Below are 20,848 nucleotides of genomic sequence, written 5' to 3' on the forward strand. Positions count from 1 at the left end.
TGCACTCCAGCCTGGGTAACAAGAGCGAAACTCCGTCTGAAAAAAAAAAAAGGGGGCATGGGGGATCGGGAATAGTTCAACACCACCCAGTATATCAGAGGCTGGGATGCAGCCCAAAGTCATGCTCCAGACTCCTGGGACAGTGCTCTTTCCATGCCTGCGGGCGTTTCCCACAGTGTGCTGTGCAGGCCACTGGGGTTTAAGGGAGGTTCTAGAGAGCATATGGACGAACGTAGTTTAATAATTACCTATCTTCAATATTCATAGGAAAAATATAACTAGCACATCAAACGTGATTTTGTAGATATTTCTGCTTACCAAGAGGCTAAAGTAGATTGTGGTGTTAGGTTCAAACTGAAAAAAAAAAAAAAAAATTTTTTTTCTTTTGGTGAGAGAGAGTGTTTTTCTGTCACTCAGGCTGGAGTGCAGATGTTATCAAAGGAAAGATCATAACACACTAAAGTCTTGAACTCTAGGCTCCAGGGATCCTCCCAAGAGAATGGTCCCTCCCAAGAAGCTGGGACTCCAGATGCACCATCACACCCAGCTTTTTTTTTTTTTTTTTTTTTTTTTTTTTTTTTTTTTTTTGGTAGAGATCGAGTCTCGCTATGTTGCCCAGGCTGGTCTCAAGTGATCCTCCCACCTTGGCCTCCCAAAGCACTGAGATCCACCACACATGGCCACTGTAAGCACTGCACCTGGCTGTCAAGCCAATTTTAAGAAAAACCTTAAATAAATCATAAGAAAAGTAGCATACAAATCCAGCAAACAAGGTGCTAGCAGACAGCCACACTAGGCTCATTCCTGCAGTGCAGCAGGCTAAAGCAAGAAAGAATAAAAGGAAAGATAAAGCAAACAGAAGGGAGAGGGAGGGAAGGGGAAGAACGGTCCCCTCCAACGGCTCAGCTCTTGCACAGAGGAGTGAGGCCCCCACAGCACAGGACACATATGTGCCACGCTCATTCTTCCCATAAACTTATCTAGCCGACATCAACAGTCTTCTCAATCCAAACGTGCTAAGGTCCAAAGGTCCAAACACTGGGTGTCAGTCCAGTCAGGGGGAGCAAATGTCCTGGGTCCTAGGTTCCCTTCAACCCCTGCCCCAAGACTACTATCAGAACAGCCTCCCTCTATCCCAGTATCTGGAACACATATCAGCTCAGATATTTAATCCATTTTCTTGCCTGAGTGATTCAGGTGTCCCCATTAAATTCTTTTCCATCTGCTGTATGCTTCCCAGTGCAAAGAGGCCGGAGAGCCCCAGAAAGCCTTCCCATTCACAAGAGCCCAAATGACTGGGGCTGTTTTGGTTTAAAGCACAATTTGGGTTCACATAACATCTCATTATGCTTTCCCAACATCTGTTTCCACACCAGCACCAGATGCTGAAAACTAGAGCTTGAAAACACTACAGGGCTGCAGAGCTCTCGAGAACTGCGCCCATCCCACCCTGCAGGGCCTAAGAATGGAGCCCTCAGCCAGGTTCGGTGACTCTCACCTGTATACCAGCACTTTGGGAGGCTGAGGCAGAAGGACCTCTTGAGCCCAAGAGTTCAAGGCTGCTGTGAGCTATGATTGAGTCACTGCACTCCAGCCTGGGTGACACAAATGACACCCCACCTCCTAAAAAAGGGGGCTGGGTACTGACAATACGAACTCCAAACTACACACAGACTAAGACAATGAAACAATATATTGAAAGGTTATATTGAAAGGTGCCGCTGGTGGGCTAAGATTATGAATGATTTTTGTTTCTTCCCTCTTTTCTATATTTTCAAATTTTTCCATAATAAACATATCGCTTTTATAACAAAAGAAAAAATACAATAAACTTTTATTTAATGATACTATCAGGTTACAAAGAGCTCCCTCCTGGTGGGGAGAGGGGTCCCTGTCATCGGTGCTCACACTCAACGAGCCCCATCCACTCCCTTCCACTAGACTGTGGACCTTTCACTAGCTTGGATTCCCCCAGGCCTGGCACATAGGAGGCGCTCAGGAAATGATGAAACATGAGGGCAGAGGGTGGGGTGGAGTCGTGAAAAGGAAGTCAATGATAAACTCTGAGTTATCAGCTGTGTGGCAGGGCAGGGTGGGGCAGTACAGGAGGGCATGCTGAAATAGAAGAAGGTAAATCAGAGCCTCCTTCCACCCAGGACTTGCTTCTCAGCATGGCCCTGCCTCCCACCCTCACTGTTTAAATTAGTCGGTTCCCCAGCATTGGCCACGCCCTCCTGGGTCTCAGTCGGCACAAGCTGTCTCTGCCTGCCATGTCTCTGGGCCCACTTCTCCTCCTGGCAAATGAGCCCTCTCATCTCCACTTCAACAAAATGGGTCCCCTGGAACCCACACCTTGACTCTCTCAGTGAGACGCCTCCTTCAATGTACAGCAGTGCTCAGACACAGCGCCAGACAGCAATTATCTTCCATTCTACAAGTCCATCTGTCTGTCTGACTGGCCCCCACCAATGGTCTCCTTGTAGTGATGGAAAGTATCTTTTCATGCCCACCCCCAAGCTGGACAAACAGTATTAATCAATGTCTCTGAATGAATGGACGGACAGGGCGACGGGTACGAAGGCCAGCCGTAGTCAAAAGAAGCTTGGCAGCAAAGACGGGATGGAGCCAAGCCCTGAAAGGCAAGAGGGAAAGACACAGGCAGGAGGAAACAGGCAGGGAAGGGGGAGCCACGAGCTGTGGCCAGAGGCAGGAACGTGCCAGGAACTGGTAGTTGCCAGAGGATTGTGGGTGGTCCACAGATGAGCATCTTTTATAGCAGTAGATGACTACATGTTTATTTCACTGTGCACTTGCTATATATGGCAATTGATAACTATTTTCCATTCACAGTAAGAACAAAGTTTCCTTCCTCAATAATGTAAGTTGAAAAGTGAGGAAACTTAAAGAAAAAAAAAAATCAATAAATAACAGTTCTGGCACACAGAAGAATATGGCAGAAACCATGAACTAACCTTAGAACAACACATTTTTGCAGGAAGGGAGCTTCAATTTGGCCAGAACGGGGAGATTGAGGAAGTGAAGTGAAGCTTGCTAGGCAGGGAGGATGAGTCAGCTCAGAGGGCTCTGGGGACAGGCAGTGAGGCGGTAGCCACCGAGTGAACGCTTGTCAGAGCAAAGTCACTGCAAGAATGTGGAGAGAGAAAAAACACTCTACACTCTCCCTCCTGAGGACTTTTCTCAAGGAAGACACTCAATAAAAAGGAGGGAAAAAATACACACACACACACACACAGAGAGAGAGAGAGAGAGAGAGAGAGAGAGAGAGAGAGAGATGCCCACTGCAAGTAACAGAGAGCACAGTAAAGGGCTTGCAAACGGTTTGCCTTTTCTTTTTTTTTTTTTTTTTTTTTTTTTTTGAGACAGAGTCTCACTCTATTGCCCAGGCTGGAGTACAATGGCACGATCTTGGCTCACTGCAACACTGCCTCCCTGGTTCAAACGATTCTGCTGCCTCAGCATCCCGAGTAGCTGGGATTACAGGCATGCATCACCACGCCCAGATAATTTTTGTATTTTTAGTAGAGATGGGGTTTCACCATGTTGGCTAGGCTGGTCTTGAACTCCTGACCTCATGATCCGCTTGCCTCGGCCTCCCAAAGTGCTGGGATTACAGGTGTAAGCCACTGCACCCAGCCTGCAAACAGTACACTTCTTTAATCCTCACAAGCACCCAGGTGGGGGTATTCCACAGAAACACGAGCCTGGGACAGACGGACTACTGTGCCTCACTCAACACTAGCACATCTTCCAAACTAAGACATGGTCTTCATGTGTCACATTTTAATGGCTGCATTCCATTCCATTGTGGCTTCAGCACAGGAGTTCGAGACCAGACTGGGCAACAGGGCGAAACTCCATCTCTACAAAAAATACAAAAATTAGGCAGGTGTGGTAGCGCGTATCTGTAGTCCCAGCTATTCAGGAGGCTGAGGAGAGAGGATCGCTTGCACCGGGGAGCTCGAGGCTGCAGTGAGCTGTGATCACGCCGCTGCACTCTAGCCTAAGCGACAGCACTAGGCCCTGTCTCGAAAAAATAAAAAAATAAATAGTCCATTGCATGGATGTGCCACATTTTTTACCTATTGTTGAACAACCACTTTCTCCAGTGTCTTCTTACTGCGACTCCTGTCCCTATGGACCCCGCAACACAACATGAGCTACAGGAAAAAGGGACCTGGGCTTGAATCCGGACGTTTCATTAGATTTCTTCTTGAACTCAGTCCACTGGCATTCTGACTGGTCAACCCAACTGCCACGAAGCTCTCTCACAATGTCCTATTTGGAAAATGCAGTGTTTCTACACATCACTGGAGAAGCAGGTTCAAAGATGAGCTTTGAAACAGGCCTAAGTTTATGCGGCAGAAAAGACTCATACGAGAGTGTAGAATCCAGATGCTAGAGTGTTAGACACAGGACCTAATCCCAGTGCTCCAGTGGTTTACTGTGGCACCTTGGTCAAGCCCCACACCCCTATGAGCAGTAAAATTCCACAGCAGAGGCTGAGGGCAAAGGCTTTAAAATCAGAGTAGCTAGGTTCAAGTCCTGACTCTGCCACTTATTAGCAATTTACACAAAATCTAAATTTGCATAATTCTGAATTTACATAAAGTCCTAAATTCACAGGGTCCCATGCTTAGAAGGATCCTGGGAGGGAAATGGAAGGGTGCATGCAGAGTACTAGGTGAAGTGCGTAAGACCAATGCTACCACCTGGCCTGCCTTCCTAGCTCTGAGGCCTGCTGAATGCTTCGGCCGAGGTGTGAACCGGCTGTACTGTGCCCCCCCCCTTTATCCTCGGGGGATACCTTCCGACGCCCCCAGTGGATACCTGAAACCTTGGATAGTATCAAACCCTATATATACACTATGTTTTCTTCCTACACATGCATATCTATGATGATGTTTAATTCATAAACGAGGTACAGTGAGAAGTTATTAATAACTGATAACATAGAACAATTTTAACAATCCACCACAACAAATGCTATGTGAATGTGGTATCCCTCTCAAAATACTGTACTGGGGTTGATGGCGGGTGACTGAAATTGCAGAAATCAAAACTATGGAAAAGGGGGGATGATTATACTCGTCCCAATAGGGGGACCATTGCCTAAGGCTTCCCCATTTGTTTCCCTTTCTTTAGAGATTCTGGCATGTAATGAAATTCAAGTGGGAATTTTATCAGTTAACCCAATGCCTCAAACTGATGCTGGATTAAGGGTCAAGCCTCTTGAAGCACTGGGAGCATACCACACGAGGGTACAGGGGTGAGGATCCCACACTCACAGTGTTTTATATGTCCATGTTCTGACCATTAGTCACATAACGGGAGAGCCCTTTGTTGGAGCCACAGTGACCAGTTCTTGTCTGCTATGTCAAGACATGCTTCCTCAATGATCAATATGCACCTAACAGACAGCATGCAACCAAGATAAAAGCAGGATCCTGGAGGAAATTCCCAGGATGCTCCTGCATGCTTGCCATGTGGCATACAGAAAGCTCAGAAACCATGGGCCATCAGCTCACAGGGAAACCCAGTACTATGGTAGGCAAAAGGACCAGGGTATTCTAGTTAGAAAGCTGATGAATGCCTCTGGGTAAAGTTATTAGAAGGACAGATGAAATCAGTGTTTGAGAAAATGCAAAGCCTGTTTCCCAGGAATATCACCTAGTGCAAAATAAGATGAAAAAGTAACAGAGGTTGTCATGAACTGAGAACACTGAGACCCTACTCATCTCGTGAGCAGGTGTGGCCATCTACATCCTAGAGCTCTAAACCCTCTGAAGTTAGGGATCTCTTTCAACACCTCTGGGTGGCTCAAACCCTTGAGGCATGAACTAATAACTGTTGGTTATGTAGGCAGGCAGCACACTATGGCCTTTGCTCGTCCCTGGCCATAGGTGTAACACAGCCAGGGCATGGAAACAACATCCTGGGTGTGAATACCAGCTTAGTCAATGACAGCTTTATCCTGATACTATGCGTCATTATTCCAGTCTGCCTGGATGTGCACAGAGAAGAGGAGGAGAAAGTGACGTGGGGGCCAGGACTACGCAGTACTCAGGGCCTCAAAGGTGATTCTAGACCCTGACTATTGATTAGAAGTTACTATGCAGAGAATGAGGCTCCCTTTTAGATGAAGAGCTGCAACTATCGCACGTTCATTCTTCCTGCATTTTCAGATGGGTTCCAAGCCATCAAAGCAAAACTGAGGCAGCCACCTAATGAATACTCCACTTTCAGCTACAGACGTTTAAAAAACTTGAAAGAACATCTGTTATGATCATCAACATAAAGCACTTTCCCCTGTACATGAAAATGACATTCTTGGATCAGCCTCTAGGGTGTCTGTGAGGGACAAGTTTTAGAATCTGAAAGGAATGGCTTGAAAGGCCACCTCTGCCCATTCCTAGCTGTGGGACTTCCTGCAAGGTATTTTTTTTAACCTCTCAGGCCTCCATGTCCACATCTGCAAAATAGGGGCATGCCAAGGCTATGGCAGTGGCTACATAAGAGTACCTACAAGGTTCAGCATAGGGGCCAGCCTAATCCGAGGCCCCTTGCATGATAAAACCTTAAGCAGAAGTGCAAAGGCCTGCTCAGCTTAGAGGAGCAGCCCAAGAGCAACCACCCTAGAGCCTGAAAGTCAGAATCTCTCCTTAGTGTGATCATTATTACTTGCATTTTAGAATTACAGCATTCTTGCTTAGGAACTTTGTCCGCAGTGTTAACAAAAAAAAAAAAAAAAAAGAATTCCAGTATCCTTCAGTGCAGAGACTTTTAGGCCTGGCCGGGCGAGGTAGCTCATGCCTATAATCCCAGCACTTTGGGAGGCCGAGGTGGGCAGATCACCTGAGGTCAAGAGTTTGAGACCAGACTGGCCAACAGGCAGAAACCCTGTCTCTACTAAAAATACAAAAATTAGCCAGGTGTAGTGGCACGCACCTGTAATCCCAGCTACTCGTGAGGCTGAGGCAGGAGAATCACTTAAACCCAGGAAGCATAGGTTGCAGTGAGCTGAGACTGGGCACTCCAGCCTGGGCAAAAAGAGTGCAACTCTGCCTCAAAAAAGAGAGATTTTCAGACCCAATCCAATGGTGTTAATATCATGACAAGGCCGGGCATGGTGGCTCACGCCTGTAATCCCAGCACTTTGGGAGGCCAAGGCAGGCAGATCATGAGGTCAAGAGATTGAGACCATCCTGGCCAACATGGTGAAACCCCATCTCTATTAGAAGAACAAAATTAGCTAGGTGTGGTGGTGTGCGCCTGTAGTCCCAACTACTCAGGAGGCTGAGACAGGAGAATCGCTTGAACCTGGGAGGTAGAGGTTGCAGTGAGCTGAGATGGTGCCACTGCACTCCAGCCAGGTGACAGAGCAAGACTTGTCTCAAAAAAAAAAAAAAAAATGACAAATGATGGAATTCCTATGGGCAATCACAAGCCTGTACTAAATGTCCACACGTGAGGACTAAGCTATATAGCACTTTATATACATTAATTTTTTTTTTTTTTTTTTTGAGACAGGGTCTTACTGTGTCACCCAGGCTGAAGGGCAGTGGTGTGATCTCAGCCTACTGTAACTTCTACTTCCCAGGCTCAAACGATCCTGCCACCTCAGCCTCCCAAGTAGCTAGGACTACAGGCCTGCGCCAACACATTTGGCTAACTTTGGTATTTTTTGTAGAGACAGGATTTCACCCTGCTTCCCAAGCTAGTCTCGACCTCCTGGGCTCAAGCAATCCACCCGCCTCAGCCTCCCGAAGTGCTGGAATTACAAGCATGAATTACCTCGCCCAGACTATTTACAGTATTCTTACTTAATCCTCTTGACTACCCTGTGAAGAGGACGACAGTATATCCATTTTGTTGCTCAGGAAGTTAAGGCTCAGAGACATAAAGTGACTAGGTTCAAGCCTGCACAGTTCATGAGCCGCCACAGTGGGGTGTGGATCTAGAAGGCTCCTTTCACTAGACTATCCCAGGCTGCCTTCCCACAAGCCCTATTTTTCTTCCTGCATTCCTTTATCTTGCCCCCTTCTTAAACCTAAACCCTGACATTCCACATGCCTTAGAATCAAACACCTGCACTTACAATGAAGTATCAACCCCCTGAGGCAGGGCAGCTTTTAAGCATGGGGCAGTTTACAAATGCAACATGGGTTAGTAGAAGCTGAGAGTGCCTATGAAGACCTGTCACTGTCACAAGAGGAGAAAACGGACCAGAAAATAAACACAGTACCTGTGGGGGGCCTGGGGGTGACAAGGAGCATCCACAGGACCATACTTTGGCCGTCTCAAAGGCTCTGGGTACCAAATGTAATTGGCCTGGGTGGGCCACTTACACCCAGAGAAAAAAGGCCGGGCGCGGTGGCTCATGTCTGTAATCCCAACACTTTGGGAGGACAAGGTGGGCAGATCACAAGGTCAGATCAAGACCATCCTGGCTAACACAGTGAAACCCCGTCTCTACTAAAATACAAAAAATTAGCCAGGCGTGGTGGCTCCCGCCTGTAATCCCAGCTAATCAGGATGCTGAGGCAGGAAAGTTGCTTGAACCCGAGAGGCAGAGGTTGCAGTGAGCCGAGATCGTGCCACTGCACTCCAGCCTGGGTGCCAGAGTGAGACTCCGTCAGAGACAGAAAAACAAAATTAGAAGCTGTTTTCTAGAAGAGTGACTTGTATTATCACCTGAAACAAAAGCACCATTTCAAACTTGTTCACGGAGAGGCAGGTGCATGCTCTGAGGCCCAGAGCTGACAAGGGCCTGCAGGGAGCTATGGAGGAGGCGGGAGATCAGGCGTCCACACTCCCAACACAAAGCAAGTCCAAGCTCCCAACGCGAAGTCCAAGCTCCCAGCACAAAGCAAAGGGACTGTCCACATGCAAACATCCTTTCGGCTCTAATAACATACTACGAGGCCACATCACTGATAATAACAGTGTTGTGGTTAATGTTAATAGTAATGGTTAACACTTGCCTGGCTTTACATGTATTAACTCATTTAATCCTGGTAAATCCATTAGAAATAGCTACTTTTATGCCTACCATTTCTTAGACAAGGAGATGAAGGCATGGAGTCAAAGAAACTGCCCGGGTCTGTATGGCCTGGACCTGAAGCCAAGCTCTCTGGCTCCAGTGTCTGCCCTTCACTGCCCCCGGACTCAGGAACCAAGACTTCCGGGGATTACTCAGAAACTCCAAGAAAGCTACCCGTGTGACTTCTGGCCAAGTGCTCAGCGCCCACCACGTAAAGAGCCTTCAGTAAATGTCAGCCACTATTAGGATCACTGCTCCCACCACGGCTCAAACCCGACAAGGCCAGCACCACTGGGGCAGTCCTGAGCAGAAGAACCACTAAAGAGAGTGCTGCCCCATCTCAGGGGCAGACCCTGCTCGGCTCCTCTGTTCTCAACTGAGAGCCTGACACTGACAACTGGGTAGGCCCCAGGAGAAGCCAGGCTTGGCCACGAGCTCAGGCCCAGGGATCTGGACGTGGCTAGTCTCACAGTAGAACTGCCCAGCCCCAGTGTTTAGTCTGTATTAGGTTGAACCTCATGAAAGACTGACAATTCAACCCTTTTTTACTTAGGAAAATGGCAACTTTATACAGTTCAACCTCATGGGGGGAAGGATATTTAACATTTATTATGGGCCTACTAGACACTGTCATTCATCTAACACCTGTAGAGCACTGGCTGTGTCAGGGCCAGTGTGTAACATTGTTTCAGCACCCTCATGGTTGAGAGGCAGGATTTATCATTCATCTTCCCTCCTAAGAATAAGAAACAAACATATCAGGCAGAACAAGGGTAACCAACTCAACCTGAGGTCAGGTAACTACTAAAACAGGCCAATTTTGGCCAGGCAAGGTAGCTTCATAACCATAATCCCAGCATTTTGGAAGGTCGAGGTGGGAGGATCCCTTGAGCCCACAAGTTCGAGACCAGCCTGGGCAACAAAGACTCTGTCTCCAAAAAATAGGTAGGTAGGCAGGCAGGTAAGTAGGTAGGTAGGTAGGAAGCCAGGCACCATGGCATATGCCTGTGATCCCAGCTACGTGAGAGGCTCAAGTGGGAGGACTGCTTAAACCCAGGAGGTCAAGGCTACAGTGAGCCAAGATGGGACCACTGCACTCCAGCCTGGGCAACGGAGTGAGACCCTGTCTCAATCAATCAATCAAACAGGCCAATTTTGTCTTTCCCCTCAGAATCCCTGCATCTTATGCTATACATGGTGCCCAGGGCTGGGGTGGGGCTTCATAGGAAAAAGCCAAAGGATCCCTGCAAGGCTTTGTCACCCAACAGTCCCCATGGAGGGCTGTCACAATGACTAAGACGTGTTGCTGCCATTCACGTCACAGGCAGGCGGAGTTAGGGACACTGACACTACTGCACAAAGAACTGTCCTGCCCCGGAAACCAGGGCCCACAGCGGCCGATGCTAGGCTAAGGCTATCTCACTCTTTCAGTTTAGTGGGTATCTTTTGGAAAACAGACTGTAGTTCACAAAGTTCCATCTGCTTGCATTTCAACAAATGGAACCCAAAAAACCTCCTAAACGAAACCCAAACTTCTTCAGGCACTATGGTTGGATGTACAGGGGAACCTCTCGGCCCCAGTTTCCTCATCTATAAAATAAGCACCCCTGTGGGCCAGTGCCAGAGAGGCAGGAGAGTAGAATTCCACCAGCACACACTCCCGACTGGGGTGGACCTGGATCTGTGTGGCAGCTGCCATTAACTAGCTGGGGACCCTTTGGCAATTTACTACACCTCTCTGAGCTCCAGTTTCCTTATCTGCAAAATGAGGAAACAACTCTCACAGGGTTGGTGTTGAGAGAATTATAGATAATGACTGTGGGCATCCAGTAGATACTGGCAGAAGGGGCCACTATGTGACTTACAGAGCCGCCAGGAGTGAACACCCAATACCAGCCTATGGACTGAAGACATCCTTTGTTTCATAGCATCATCTAATGCCTGAGCCACGAGTGCACTCCTCAAGACCAAGAATGGACTCTGCTTAATCACACCCTAGCCCATCCTCTCCGCCTGAACAAGATCTCAAATCTCAGGACAACCAGGGATCCGCACCACCCTGGGCCCGAAAGAGATTTCGGGATAGCAAGTGTCTGGAGGGTAAACACTGAGGACACAACAACAGCTCACGTAGGAAATTCTCAGCAGAGGAACTGAACAGCCAAGCCTGGCCGCTGCTCTGCTGGAGTCTGAGTTCCTCAGTGTCTCAGACTTTTCACACCAGAAGTGTGTGGTGGATTAAGGCTCCTCCTTCCAGTTCCTGAGCACAAAACTGCAATGCAGGAAGCCCACCCGTGTGAAACCAGTGACAGCCCATCAGGGCCAAAGCCTCGTGATGGAGAAGCCTTCAGCAGCAACACTCCACCTGCCAATCACTGCTGCAACCGAGAAGGGAAAGGGCACTGGTGCCGCCAGGAAATGCCACTGGCTCAATTCTCATTGGAAGCTCCAGCAGATAGGGTGCAATGCAAAAGCAACTTTTCATAACTTTATATTTTTGAAAGAAAACGGGGACTTACTATGTTGGCCAGGCTGGCCTCAAACTCCTGGGCCCAAGCGATCCTCCAACCTCAGCCTCCTGAGTGAGTAGCTGAGACTGCCAACACACACACAGCACTGGCTTATCTTTATATTTTAAATTAAAAATACGTCACTTGGTAAATACAATGCCTGAATCCGCTTATAGAAGGCGCTGAGACAGTAAGCCCAAACACTGTTAAATAAGGTGCCGAGCCTAACTCAGGAGGGTCCTGCCGAGTGCAGCACCAGAAGAGGAAGCTGCACAGAGCGGTTGAAGCAGAGGGTGCAGAAGTGCAGGGTCTGAGCCAGTGGTAACACCTGCTTGCAACTGCAACGTGGTAAGAGCTTCTGAGACCAGAAAACACTGGGCTGGCGTTTAACCAGACTGAGCCTCTTAAGACTGCTCTCCTTGGCAAGGGACTCTACATCTTGGAGTCTCAGAAGAAGAAACTAGTATCTGCCGTCCAGCCTGGTTGGGAGGGTAAATGAAATATCATCTAGCGTCCATCCATGTTAATAGAATAACCACAATAAGAAGAGAGAACACTCCTGTTGCACTTACAACGTGCCAGGCGTTGTCTATACTTTCCACACATACATTCGCTCAGTCCTCACAGTACTCACTACATGCCAGGTGAATGGTAACCACCAGGGTTGTTTGTTGCCTTACAAGACACAGGACTACACAACTGGAAATCTAACACTAGAAAGTTGCAGACAAAGGCTCCTGTTCACAGGCATCCAGGGATGTCAGAAACATGTAGGGTAACAGCAGGAGGAAGCGTGGGAAAAGGCAGGCAAGTGGTTTCCCTGCCTATGTCTGATGCTGCAGACTTCCCCACGCTGGTCCTGCACTCACTCCTGAGTCTTTCAGAACTTGTGACATACTTGCTTCCACCCACTTCCTCCATTTAACCTTAAGATTCTGATGGCTTATTCTTTTTTTTTTTTTTTTGAGATGGAGTCTTTCTCTGTCACCCAGGCTGGAGTGCAGTGGTGCAATCTCAGCTCACTGCAACCTCTGCCTCCTGGCTTTAAGCAGTTCTCCTGCCTCAGCCTCCCAAGTAGCTGGGACTATAGGCACATGACCCCGCGCCCAGCTAATTTTGTGTATTTTTAGTAGAGATGGGGTTTCATTGTGTTAGCTAGGATGGTCTTGATCTCCTGACCTTGTGATCCACCCGCCTCAGCCTCCCAAAGTGCTAGGATTACAGGCATGAGCCACCGCACCTGGTCTCAGATGGTGTATTCTATTAGGTCTACCTGACTGCTCAGTAGGAATCCACAGAATGAATGACCTGAGAGAAAAAAATCACTAAAGGCAGCACAGCCCAGTGCCAGGAGTGCCAGGTGGGCCCCGGTTTCCTCATCTGCATAATGAGGATGACATAAGAATCTGCCTTGCAGGGCTGGCTGGAGTATTATAAAGTCATTGGTCAAAACTACCTGCTGGTTAGGTTAAGTGGCTCATGCCTGTAATCTCCAGCACTTTGAGAGGCCGAGGCAGGCAGATCACAAGGCCAGGAGTTTAAGACCAGCCTGGCCAACATGGTGAAACCCCATCTCTACTAAAAATACAGAAATTAGCTGGGCATGGTGGCACACACCTGTAGTCTCAAATACTTGGGAGGCTGAGGCAGGACAATTGCTTGAGCCTGGAAGACGGAGGCTGCAGTCAGCCGAAATCATGCCACTGTACTCCAGCCTGGGAGATACAGCAGGACTCCGTCTCCAACAAGCAAACAAAAACTAGCTCCCATTATTTCTACAGCTGCCATGCAGAGCCTGCCACCCCACCATCTCTCTCGGCAAACTGGTGTCTTAGCACCAGAACATAATGCTGTGTGCATCAGGCTGAATTTGGTGCCACCGGCAGTCACAGGGTGGCTGGCTGGCTGAATCACTGGGCTAACCAGACTGAAATCCCCATTCTGTTGTTAACAGGATCTCAAGGCTTTGCAGACACCACTATCTAGGATTTAAACTGACCTGAAATAGCTGTGTGTCAATGATAAACTGTCCAATCAGAACGCCTAAAAGGGACGGCTCTGGGGCAGACACCCTCAGCCCCAGCGGTGGTAAATCACTCCGTCTCTGCCTTTATCTCCTTCCACCATTCCTTCCTTTCCACGCCCACAGCTGCACAGTGGCCAGGACCCTCATAAGCTCACAGGCTGATGCTTGTGAAGGCCTCTCCCATCTCTTTCACCTCCCCAGACCTCCTACAAAGCACAGCCAGAGGACTCTTCCTAAAATACCACTGCTCTGCCAGCCTCCTTGAATTTCTACCTGCCCTGTCAAAAATTTCACTGGCTCCACACTGTCCCAGATCAAATGCAAACTCCTTAGCTTAGCAACTCAGGCACTCCAAAACTCACTCCTGAGCCTGAGGCACCCCATCAGCTGGCCACCTACTCCTTGCCTGGCCACATCCCCTGACCTCTGCTTTTATGCCAGTCCCCTTGACCATACCCCACCCCATCCTCTCTGCCTAAGCACACTCTTCTGGGGCTTCGTGCCCAGCCCCCAAGCCGACGGCAGGCTGGAGTGGTCTGCAGGGCTGCATGGAGGAGGGAGAAATGCAGGGATGGGCAGACCACAGCACCCACGAGTCCCTTGTTGAGTCTTTTCTAGTATTACTTCCTTCCTGCTGCACTTGGCTTTTCCAGCACATCTTGCCTCCCCCTCCTGGATTAGAGGACAGAGATTATGGCATCTATTTGTGTCCCTTACTCTGTGGTATGCAGAGAAAGATAAGCAACAACCATAGCTACTGTGTGCCAAACACCAGAGGAAGTACATTACAAATTTCATCCCTACCCCCCATCCCTATAAAATGTTACCCTCATGCTATGGACCAGGAAAACTGAGACTGAGGGAATTAGGAGCCTCACCGACAGTCACATGCTGAGTGGCAGACGGGACTCAAATTCAGATGTGCCCAACTGCAGCAACCATGTTCTGTGGAGCAGGGAGCCACCTCTCAGCTATCACTCAGCGTTTAAGTAGCTGGCGCTCACGAGGTGCCAGGCGGTCAGTGCAAGATGTGGGATGCTCAGAGACAACCAAACAGAGAAGGTTCCCTGCTCTCACAGAGCTCATACGCTCTGTCCCCAGCCCTGTATTCTTCTAAGCCTGGAAGAGGGCAAGAACCCTCCAGTCACAGGGGGTTCCACTGGCACAGACAAGGCATTCAGGCGTGAGGCTCTGGGAACACATGGTGCCCAGCTCACAGGGAGCCTGTCTTCAGTGGAGAAAAGAGTCCCAGGCTCTATTAGGGAAGTTGTCCATTTAAGACACAGCCCAGAGCCAAGCAAACTCCAAAGCAGCCAACAGCAGGTAGTAAGGAGTGGAGAAAAACCGTTTGCTCTGGAGTCAGAAAACCCAATTCCTCCACTTAGTAGCTAGACAGGGACTAACCACATACCCCTTTGCACCACTCCTGAAAAATGGTGATAATAACAATAGTTAATGTTTATATCACTATGTGCCAGATGCTACTGGATGCGCTTGACAGATATTACTTACCACTCATTATAATGTTATGCAGAGGTACTGTTATCCTAAGGCAGTCTGGCTCCTAAATCTAATTTCTTATACTATGCTGACCCCACCCTAAAGTTAAACCTACCTTGTCAGGCTGTGGTGAAGACCATTCTAGCAGAGTGCATGGCACATGGCTAGTGGCCCATAACCATTAAGCTTCCCCCTTCTTTCCACTGAAACATGAATCTGTGAAAGCCTAGGTCTAGAAATGGCATGGCTCTAGCTGGTCCCAACATGGGTGATCCTGCAGTAGCATCCCCTGGAATTCCACACCCCACCCTCACTGGTGGGTCCGCTGCAAGGGGAAATGGGACAAGATCCTGTATTTACGGGGCCCTCTGCTCACTGCTTCTCGAAAACACAGTGAGTGGGGTCCAGCACACGAGTCAGGCTGACGTGGATCTCAATCCCAGGCCTGCTGCTCACACTGGTCACTCAAGCTCTCAAGCTTCAGACTCCTTGTGAGTAAAATAGGGACCCTGCTATAACCTAAGTTTTGTTTCCGGATCACAGCAGATCCTCAGGTGCACAGGTTGGACAGGCTCAACAAAGCCACCCAGGCTGGAAAGGCTGGACTTCCACAGTGCTGCAGCGTTGCATTTCTGGGACCCAGAAAGCCTTGGCTGTGCAGAGGAGCAGATTGCGTGCATGTGCAATCCAATTCCACCCAATGGCAGACATAAGAGCAGGCACAACCCAAAAGGCCTAGGAGTGAAGGCCTGGCACAAACCCCAGCTTTCTCTTCAGTTTCCTGCCACAGCTCATACAGATGTGTCTGCAGTTATATTGAACAAAGCTCTTTCCCCCTTAAGCTTTAGATAACAGTGACATGCCCACCCCCCAACAATGTAAGCTGTGAGGGCTCAGATCCTTGTCTGTCTTACATCCTTAGCGTATAAACAGCACAGAGTAGGTACTTAATATATTGAACAAAGCTCTTTCCCCCTTAAGCTTTAAATAACAATGACATGCCCACCCCGCAACAATGTGAGCCGTGAGGGCACGGATCCTTGTCTGCTGTCTTGCATCCTTAGCATGCAAGCAGCACAGAGTAAACACTTAATACACAAAAAGCTGAATTAACATTATCCTGTAGCTTCAGGTACTCCACAACATGCCTCAGAGTTCTGCTCACCTGATTTGAGCGGCTCTAACAATAAGCATTTCCCAGTCTGGAGAGCAGGCTTCTTTCTAATGGTCAAGGCACCTGCTCTGCCACCATTTCCCTGTGGTCACTCATGTCCTCTTCCCCCCATCATGGAATGTAAAAGTATAGGACATCTGAGTTATACACAGGAATATCTGCTTTCAAAGGCAAGCCTTATCATTTCCTTAATCTCAAATCATTGATCACTGGCTACTTTTAATAAGCATTTCACCAAAAAGAGGCCCGGTGGGCTTAAATGAACAGGGCTGTATAGACAGACAAGAGGCACGTGAGTTGAACAATGTATCTTATCCACACCAAGAGAAGGCCAAGAGACATTGATGTCAACTATATTGTTTTACCTTGTAAGAATGCCAAGTTCCCATCAGCTCCTGCCAGGCTTAAAACCACCTGTGAGCTGGAGCAGCAACTCCTGAGGAGGCCTCCCTAGTCCCCTAGTCCTGCTAAAGCCTCACCACCACCATAACTAAGAATAATTCCCAAGTCAGAAGCTGGGGCTGCGTAAGGAACAGTGCTCTGAAATGGTACAGCATTCAGACAGTGGTAAGATTATTACCTGCTAAGGGAATGCAAATAAATTCCATTTGCCTATGCATTTTAACTGGGAAGTAGGAACTCATGCCAACAAAAATCATGGAATTCATTCCAAAGTCAAGTGCATTTTAGATTCTCCAGCCGTTATTTCCCTCAATGGGTAACTGAGATCTAGCTGTATTCTCTGCTGTCAAATCTACTGAAAATAAAAACCACAGTGATCTTAATTCATTTACCTACAATGCAACCTCACACCAACGTTTCTGTCCTACCCCAACTTGTCTACATTGGCTTAATGGTCTGAGTATTCAAATAGGGGATAAACCTAACAATAAGCAGTCAGAATTATAAGCCTAAGAGATACTAAGAACAAGTGATTGAGAGAACATGAAATCCAAGCAGGTAAGTTCATGGACAAACACATATCCCAAAGAGAATATTCCAAGCCATTTCTTCCAATGCCAGGTGCCGTACCAGGCCCCACGGATATAGTCATGGAAAACACAAGACAAAAATCTCTGCCTTCCAAGAGCTCATTCTGGCCCATACTAAATATGCCTGTACCACCATACTGCTATTTCGCTATTAAACATGATTTCCTTTTTTTTTTTTTTCCCCTAAAACAGAGTCTCGCTCTGTTCCCCAGGCTGGAGTGCAGTGGCCCAATCTCAGCTCACTGCAATCTCCGCCTCCAGGGTTCAAGCAATTCTCCTGCCTCAGCCTCCCAAGTAGCTAGGATTACAGGCATGAGCCACCACGCCCAGCTAATTTTGTATTTTTAGTAGAGACGGGGTTTCACCCTGTTGGCCAGGCTGATCTCAAACTCCTGACTTTGTGATCCACCCACCTCAGCCTCCCAAAGTGCTAGGATTACAGCCCTGAGCCATTGCATCCAGCCTAAACATGATTTCCTATGCAAAGGATCTAAAATACAATCCATGGGCAATAAATACTGCTCCTCTGCCCTTGCCATGTCTGAATATCCCATTATTATGTTTTTCAAACAGTGTCATTAAACCTTCTGACATATAAGCAGCTTGGTATAACGGGAAGAACACTTTAGAGCCTGCCAGATGGGCTTCCACTGACCAACGGTGGTTCCTCCACTGACTGAGCAACACCTTGAATAAGTCACTCCACTTCCTGAGCCTCTGCTGCCTCATCTATAAAACAGGGACAGCCCCAGAGGGCTTCGTGAAGATTAAACCAGCTTGTACAGGTGAAGCACACAACAGTGTCTGGCAGAAAGCAGACCCTTCTTCTCCTCCACCCTCTCCAGTCTTTTCAGATGAGAGCTGAGTTGAAAACTCCTGAGAAGCCTCAGGTGTCACGTGCTCTTCCTGGGGGACTGGGGCACACTTTCCCATCACCTGGGGAGAATCACCCCCTCCTGCCTCATACTTGGTCCTGAGTGCACACTCAGGAAACTTCCGCCCACTTTCAAAGTCCTCACCCAAAACTGCCCTAGAGAAGTCGTTCTCCACCCAGGCCTAGGGCCAGGCCCACCTCCCCAAAGAAGGAGTTGTCAGCCAATGTTAATGGAGAAATAGGAAGGCTTTAAAAGTGACATTGTCCATGTTTTTAATCATCATACAGGAAGGCATCAACAGAAAGCTTAACCCGTCTCAACTGGTCACCCTCGCTCAGCAGCAGCATCCCTTGACTCAGTGCACTTTTGAGGCCCAAAGTCCACATACAAACATGCTTCAAAAATTCCTTGACCCTCTCTGAAAGAAGTTCTCTGGCTCTACCAACCTAAGTGCTGGGCCTGCCCTGAGGAAGAGTCAAGTGGCAGGAAGGCAGGTCTATCTGTGGGGGGGTTCTATGTGAAACCCCAGGTTCCTCAAAAGTCCAGATAGCATCTACCTTCTTTACCAACACCCACGAGTGGAGACAGCACGTTCCCTCGGAGTTCTGCTCACCTGATCCGAAGGACTCCCATAATCTGCAGTTCCAACCCTTACAAGCTGACAGTTCAGAGGAAAGGGGAGGCTGCGCCTGTTTGGGTGCATCGTGTCCAGGCCGTATGCTGGACCCGGGGACTGGTGGCCCCCTCAAGGCCATGGCCTCACAGGGGCGATTGTGCGTTCATCCTTGTCCTGTAGGCCACCCACCCTCACCCCTCGGCTCCCACTCAGGCCTGGGTGCCGCGGACCCTGGCCCTCCCCGCAGGACGCTTCGCATGCACAGCACCCAGGACGGCGGCCTCGAGAAGGGCCCGTAAACGCAGCGCGCTTCCTTCCGGGCACATCGATGCCTGCCCTTCTCTGGCCGGCTCTCAGGCGGCCTCCCCAGGAGGGGCAACCCTCAGTCTGAGAAGGCACAGCACCGGGACCACCCCTACCCCTGCTGGAGGACTCCCATCCCTCCCTGAAGGCTGCAAAGAAGGCGCGCCCCAGGTACAGGGAAGGGGACCCTGGGTCGTGAACTGTGCAGGGGGCAGGACCCTGGTGAGAAGGTCAGGGCGGGGACCGAGTGAGGCTGACGCAGACTGCGCTAGGAGTGGCGAGAAGTCCGAGGAAGGGGATCATGGTGGGGAGTGAGCAGTGAGGTCCAGGCGGGGACCATGGCAGAAGAGAGGAGGTCCAGTCTTGAGATCACAGAGGGAAGAGGAGATTCAGGCTGAGGCCACGGAGAAGAGGGGAAGCAAACCTAGGCCGCTGCAGGAGGAGCTAACGGGGGTCCAGCCTGAGGCCAGGGAGGAGGCAAGGGAGGGAGGGAGGCAGCGGCCTAGCCCGGGCCATGGCAGGGAAAAACGACGACCTAGCCTGGGCGGTAGAGACCGGGGAAAGCAGACTTGGCCCTAGACCGGGGGAGGAAGGGAGCTCACGTCAGGGTCACCAGAGAGGGGGTGCCTGGCTGGGACCACGGTTCGGGAAGGAGGGTCTAGCCTGGGCTATGGGAGAGACCAGCCTGGACACAGGTAGCCAGTGGGACTTCAACTTGTGCCAAGGGCTGGTACTGGGAGCCGGGGCAGGGTCACTGCCCACCCAAGCCGTCCGCGCCGGCGGCCCCCTTCTGGGCGGAGAGGGACCGGGTCCACCCAGGGTCCGGGACCCCGCCCCTCCCCCACCCCAGGAAGCCACCCGTCCCGGGCCGTGGATGGGCAGGGGGAGGGGACGCGAGCCCCGGAGGGGCCTCCGGCCCAGGGAGGGGGCCCTGCGGCCTTTACCATGGTGACGACGGCGGCGGCGGTCCCGGTCCCGGCGTCTGTGGCTCTCCCCCCCGCAGCAGGGCCCAGCGCTTCCACTTCCCCGGGTGCCCAGGAGTGAACATCCGGGTCAGCGCCCCCCTCCCCCCGCGCCGGGCCGCAGCCACCTTCCTTCCCCGCCCCGGCCCGGCCCGGGCCCGCCCCCCACGCCGCCAGCTTGCGGCCAATGAGCGCGCGGGGCCGCGGCGATCGCCAAGTATGGAGCGCGGCGCGGGAGGCGGGCGCCGACGAGGAACGGGGGCGGGGTCTGCGCTACGGGGCGGGGCGCGGCGCGGCGCGGCGCGGCTCGGCTCAGTGGCAGTGGGTTCTGGAGTCCGGGTGCCGGCAGGGGCTGGAGGGGCTTCCGCGCTCTCGGAGGCTCAGTCCCCGACTCTGGGCCTGCAGCAGCGCGTGGCGGCGAGGGTACCCGACCCCATGGGCGGGGATGCAGAAGGCACCGGGGCTGGGAGGTGACCGGCCCTCCGCGCCCCACCCCGTGCGCGCGCTTACTCCTGCGGCGCACCCGGAACTGCCGCCTAGGGCGGCCCGGCCCGGCCAAGCCCAGTCCAGCCCAGCCCTGGGGTAGTGCTCCGAAAGCCGGGCCGGAGCTCAGCGCTGCCGATCTCTACAGCGGGACCCAGAGCGCCGCGCTGCACCTGAGCCTGGACTCGAATTGAGGAGCTTTGGGCTGACACCATTTATTCATCACCTACTATGTACCAGGCCTTGCTTAGGCACCATAAGATAACAGATGAACAAGACATAAAGGTCCCTGCCCGTCCATATAGCTGCAGACAGAATAGTTGTGAGGATGACACAGGTAGAGATT

The 20,848-nt window shown here is 50.4% G+C and overlaps 1 protein-coding gene across 2 annotated transcripts in view; it reads right to left on the bottom strand.

The window, feature by feature from the left end:
• Positions 1–20,201, bottom strand: part of CAPZB (capping actin protein of muscle Z-line subunit beta) — a 151,038-nt gene extending 130,837 nt beyond the window's left edge. For both annotated transcript variants that reach the window (XM_017506067.2, XM_017506059.2), the window contains exon 1: positions 20,002–20,201. In XM_017506067.2, the coding sequence (XP_017361556.1) occupies positions 20,002–20,004 (3 nt within the window). In that variant the 5' untranslated portion in view covers positions 20,005–20,201. The remainder of the gene's footprint in view (positions 1–20,001) is intronic.
• Positions 20,202–20,848: the final 647 nt, after the last annotated feature.

Source organism: Cebus imitator, unplaced genomic scaffold (assembly GCF_001604975.1).
Source record: "Cebus imitator isolate Cc_AM_T3 unplaced genomic scaffold, Cebus_imitator-1.0 Scaffold15, whole genome shotgun sequence".
NCBI lineage: Eukaryota > Metazoa > Chordata > Mammalia > Primates > Cebidae > Cebus > Cebus imitator.